Raw genomic sequence first — 6,000 nt, forward strand, 5'->3', positions numbered from 1 at the left:
TGACCCGCTGCAAACTCTTTTTGTGACATCTTAATGAATTTGATTATAATTAAAATCTGATGTTGCCCCAGAGCATCCACTGGTGGAGGATGCCTGCTTTCTTTGTGGTGCCACTGTTTTCTCAGTGGGGCGTCTTTCTACTCAACACTTCAAACTCTGAAGCGTAAACACATATCGTAGTTTCTCCCAGGAGCATGGTAGAGAAACACTGCTACACAATTTGTCTCAACCTACTTCTTTCTTCTTCTTTTTTTTTTTCTTTACTTTACTTTCTATTACTTTTATATCCCGAGACCTTTTAATTTAACAAATATACCCAAATATAAAAATATAAAAGCTTAGTGTGACAAAAATATAGCAGGTAAAGATATAAAGATTGTGCAGTAGTGAAGAGAAGCAGTACATTGAGGTGTCTCTCCATTAGGAGATTTCTTTGTGTTCCTGAGCAGCTTGTGATTTATTCTACAGTGAGGCAGAAACACCAGGCTGGCTACAAAAACAAATCCAGCCAGCTTCATGGAGTCGATCCAGGTGCTGGGGAGCTGCAGGGAGGTGACTTTGACTGCAGCCTGTGTGTGACTCTCAGTGAGACACGATATGAGCAGGGCATCATCCCTTTGTGTCAAAATAAATCACTTTGCCTGAGAGCGACAGCAGCAAATGCAGCATTTATAAGCAGTTTATCCAGTCGTATGTCTGAAGAAACAGGGTTTTTTCCCCCCGTTGTTGCACACATTATATGGACGTAATTGCATTTATTTTGTTATGATTTAAAAACAAGCAAAGAAAAAAAACATACTATGCTCGGACACACTGTTGGATTTTCCATCTCCAGACTAATCGAAGCTAAATTATAGAATGCTCAAACTCCTAACTACTTTTTGCTGTAAATATTTCAAATGGATGTGAGCGGGCCGACGTGATCTTCAGAATAACTATGTTTGTCAGGAGACTGACATACATGCATCAGTATCCATCTGCCCTGTTCTCATTTTGTGTAAATAGAGGAGGCATGACTCACACTGGCAGCGCTGTGGAGTGGCTTGTGGGTAAAGATAAAGAAGAAATTTCATCATGTGGGCTCAACGTGGTTCCACTGCCTCAGCTGTTCCAATCAATGGAGTCAGACTCAATCAATCAAGCTGAATATCTCTGAGTCTCTCTCGCTTTAACAGTTAAATGACAGTGTTACAATGTTAAAGACAGAGACGCCCACGCTCTGGAATCATGATATATGTGCGTTTCTTTCCAGCACTGTCTGTTTTGGTTCAAACAGGTGTGAGTCATTTGGATGAAAATAAAATAGTACTAACATAGCCTGTGCCTATGTTAAAAACACCTCAATATCTTCTGCTCACTTAGGTTAGATATCCATCAAATCCTGACTATCCGCTCATTTTCTGTCAGTGTGTGGATCTTGGCAGCTTTCAGCAGGAGAACACATCTCTGAACATATGTGCGTGTTACCTGTGGCACATTAGTACAAGTTTCCCAGCCTGCCGGCGACCTGCCTGTGGGTGTTAACTGAACCGTCAGAGCTGCATAAAGAGGAAAAGAGGGTGCAGTCATGGAGAAGGAGAGAGCAACATTTTAAGATGTTGAATGGTTTAAACTGTGGTTTGCAGTAGGCTTGGGTCACACAACAGGAAATGAAAAGATGCTTGACTTGATATCTGCTTAGAGTGTTGAGACGTGGCTCACTCTGTGTATGAGGGCTGAGATTCATTATTTTTTTAGTAGCCGCTGCCTGCCGGTCACGTAGGATAATACCATAAGACCTTCAGGCTTTGGCTCAACTGAGAGGCACAACAGTGGTGTGAGTGGTCTGTCAGATTCATCCTTTACTACACTGAATCCCCTAATATTAGATGATATTTTTATTTAGCTCTTGAATATTTGAAACACTATTCTGAGGGTTCATATAGAGTGTATTGTAGACTCCAATTAAGCACTGTTCCCAGTTCTACGAGTCTTACTAGGAGTGTTTACGGTAACAACACCATTTATTTGCAATGTCAGCTACATGTACATGTAAGTGGGGCACACAGTGAGTGGAGGTAACTGCTCAGTAATAGGTGGGCTGCACACCAATCAGCAGCCATAAAGCTTGAAATTGCAGCTGCAGCATCTCTGCCACACAGACAGATGGTAAAGTTAAGATAGTGACACGAGCATCTTGTCTGTCACCCTCAGTCACACGTATGTTACTGTATCTCTGAGGTCCCCAAAACTGTTTACTTTCTGTGACTTTGACAAATTATTTCACAAAACCAAAGATTTATTTTGCACTAAACTTGCAAAATCCCACTTTGTGCATATTTTCTTTGTTAGCCAAATGTGCCACCACGCTCTGCTGTCCTCTCAGCCTTCAAGGTGAAACACAGCCCTCAAACACGGACAGAAAGAAAATGTAATCTATAGAAATAACTTGAGCATTGCCATGGAAACTAGTCTCTCCAGCACTGGTACTGAAATGAGAAGTTAGGAGAAAGGTTGAAGAATTGTTACGTTTTTTCCCCCTTCACAGCTCTCACATTTTGCTTCATTTTAAGGCCTGTTTTTCTGAAGTGTGTTGTTATATGCTGATATGTTTAGTGGCTTTGTTAACTCAATGCATCACCCTTTATCACAAAGCCTTTTGCCATTATCTCAGTGAAAATGTATGGTTGTGTAAAATGACAAGATTTGGGGTGCTTGCGCGTTGCTGAGCTGTCTAAATGCCACAGGAGAATTATTCCAGTCCGCAACCTTCCCTTAAACTCCCCCCATCATTATTGAACTGCTTTACCCAACCCCTCTCCCACTGAGTCACTCTGATTGACCTCATCAAATGAACAAAGAGCCAGAGTCATGATTTTATGCTGGTGATGTTGGCATTTCTTTGGTCATGTTTTACTGTTACCTTCCCTCTTTCTCCCCCCCCAAGATGTGCCATAATCTAACCCCCCCACTGCCATGTTTTTCAATTGTTTTCTTAACTGTAACCCTAACTCTAACAAGACCCAAGAGAGAAATGTTCTGAAATATAATGTAGTGTGTTAGACTGATATTCTGCCATGTTCTACTAACATACTCCCAACATGTTTAATGCTTAACCTTGAACCTTCTTACACCCAATAATCTTGATTTGATCTGGGGTGTTATTTCATTTCAAAGTGGGCTAAAAACATTGCATAAGTGAAGCTTGACAACAAATTGTGGCTCATTAAGATGATTTTCTATTTGTGCACTTGTGTTGGTGGCTGTGTAAGAAGAGCGTCAGTGCCCCATGTTTATCTGTGGTGTTTGGGAGGGAAGTGGGCATCAGGGACTCATGTAAGAAAGGCAGCAGTAGTGTTTAATACTGTGTCTCTCAGTGTACTGTAGTGTGTACTGAGAGTTTGGGTTAGAAATTAGGGGCATCAGTTTCCTGCAGGGTTTGCATACAGATTAAGCTAATTAGAAATGAGCCATAGAACCCACCATGCCCAAAGGGGGGAAATAGGATTGAGTCTATTTTTCATGAGATATTTGGGGGAAAATACACAATGAATAATTCAGCTATATTTTTAAAAATCCTGATTATTTTTCACGCAATAAAGAAACAAAAGAGGAGAGGAGGTAAAGAAGGGAGGGGGGTGGAGATGTTTATCACTATCCGAGAACAATCTTACACAGCTTTCTTTTTGTAATTTTTTTTTTCATGCAAAAATCATGCGGCCAATTTGTTGATGTAAGTGACCTGAACCTCGTGGTTTGCTATCTTATTTAACCAATCACAGCAGACACATCTGAGCGTTAGCGTAGTAAGCATAGGTAAGATTAGAGAGTTAGCAGTGAAGGATAGGCTGTGTAGTACAATAGATGTTAAGTTGTTCAGTGTTATTTGTAGTCTACTTTTATCTTGTATTAGTGACATAACATGTAGGTGTGTGCAGCATAGGGAGATAAGTCAGAGCAGTCAGGATAGAGTATTTTCTTACATCTTGTATTTTATTGCAGATAGTTAGTCAGCATTTTAACTTCTTAAATAGAACAGACTAACTGAACTTGTAAAACTAACCTGATGTGAAGTTGTAGTGCTGTTCTAATACTGGTGTTTCTGTATTCATTTGAACTGTTTTTCTTCTGTTCTGGATGAGGTCTCTCTCTCAAGTGGTATCTAACACTCTTTTCCTTCGTTGTCTCTTTCTTGTCCTAGGAGGTGAATTAGTGTTGCCCATTATAACCGTGGACTCCTTAGACCCCCCATCCATCGCCACCCGCTACCCAGTAATCCCCTCGCCCCCCACCACCTACCGCCCCTTCCTCACCCTGCTCGAAACCACCAAAGAGTCCCTCCCCTTGCCCAACGGCCGGCCCCCCTGCCCCCTGGACCAGGATGACTGCGAGGAGACCATCGAGGTGTCTGCGTTTGGCTCGGGGGAGATGACAGAGTCTGATGACGAGGACTATTACAAAAACTCCCCCCTGGTCACCGACAGGACTGTCCTCCCCCCTCCCCCAGCGGTCGAGGGCAGCGTCCAGAACCCCCGAGACCGCCATTTCTCTCGCTTCCCCAATTCCCACCGCCCGCCCCTCTCCTCCACCCCCACTGCCAACCCCGACCAGCTCAGCCCGCGCATCAAGCCGGCCGCCGGCGGTAGCAGCAGTAGCAGTAACAACATCCCTGCCGGGAAAATGAATACCCGGGACCAGGTGCTGCTGCCGCCAGCCCACCCCTCGTCAGACCCGGGCCATCACAGAGTCCCGGGAATAACCTACCCCCCAAATTTCCCCCATGTTCCCACTCCAGACCCCACGTCTCCCGAGAGAGGCCTCCCAGGTGCCGTAGAGGTGCAGCAGTCCAGCAGCACCACAGGAATGGTTGTGGGCATCGTAGCAGCCGCCGCCCTCTGCATCCTCATCCTGCTCTACGCCATGTATAAGTACCGCAACCGTGACGAGGGCTCCTACCAGGTGGACCAGAGTCGCAACTACATCAGCAACTCAGCCACGCAGAGCAACGGAGCCCTGGTGAAGGAGAAACAGCCCACCACTGCCAAGACGGTCACCAAAAACAAGAAGAACAAAGACAAAGAGTACTACGTCTGAGGGAGCACCGCCGTAACACACAGAGACAGACAGCAGACGCACTTAGAGAAGGAAAGAGACAAGAGAGAGAAAGAGAGAGAGAGAGGGAGGGAGAAGAGGCAGTATATGGAAAACGGTGAGCGTAACCGAGAGGATCATTCATTTAAAACTCAGTATTGTCAGGTGCATCGCCGTGCATGTTACCAATTCCAGTCTAATCATAGCAACACAGCAAAATAAGATTGCAAGGTGACATCATGGTTCTTCACACCTTTCAGCATCGCTTTGATTGATTTGACGTCGTCTTCAATGTTAACCATGGTGTGGATTTAAGGAAAGGCTATTACACTTCAGATCTCAACACATACTGTGCCAACAACTGCATCCCACATGCTGATATAACAGTGATTTATGGGTTAGCATATGACAGGTTATTTAATATCTTGAGTACTGTAGGAAAGCACCACCATCAGTATTTGTGTCAGGGTCTGTACTTCAATCTGAGGCGAGCTTGTGGTGTAAGCCATCACCTTAACAACAGTATCAACATATCATTTTCCAACTAGGCTTGAATTAGCAATGTGACGTCCCTCTGTAAAAATCAATATACTGCCAGCTTACAGAAACACTGTGTCAAATCCACCACTGTAAGTGTTCCACATCTCTGATCTCTCACCTCTAGTCAGATCTCTCTCTCTTTCTCTCTCTTCCTCTCGTCGGCTCGTGCAGTCTGTTTCTCTCCTTGTCTACGGTGCTCAAGCAGCTGACGCAACGTAAACTCTGCCGTGTTTCAAGCATGTAGTATTCATTAACGAAAAAGAGATAAAAACTGTTTTTCTTTCTGTGGAGTTCAAAAAACAAAAAATATGACGACGATTGATGATCATAACAACGTTAAACGTAGCAACTATGTGAGATACCACCGCTCCAAACTAATGGATGCTAACT

At 43.9% G+C, this 6,000-nt stretch overlaps 1 protein-coding gene across 1 annotated transcript in view; it reads left to right on the top strand.

The window, feature by feature from the left end:
- The window catches only part of nrxn2b (neurexin 2b), a 590,949-nt gene extending 585,603 nt beyond the window's left edge, over positions 1 to 5,346 (top strand). The window contains 1 exon segment of the mRNA XM_062444511.1: positions 4,181 to 5,346. Within this exon segment, the coding sequence (XP_062300495.1) occupies positions 4,181 to 5,073 (893 nt within the window). The 3' untranslated portion in view covers positions 5,074 to 5,346.
- Positions 5,347 to 6,000: the final 654 nt, after the last annotated feature.

The sequence above is a fragment of the Scomber scombrus genome, chromosome 23 (assembly GCF_963691925.1).
Source record: "Scomber scombrus chromosome 23, fScoSco1.1, whole genome shotgun sequence".
Lineage (NCBI taxonomy): Eukaryota > Metazoa > Chordata > Actinopteri > Scombriformes > Scombridae > Scomber > Scomber scombrus.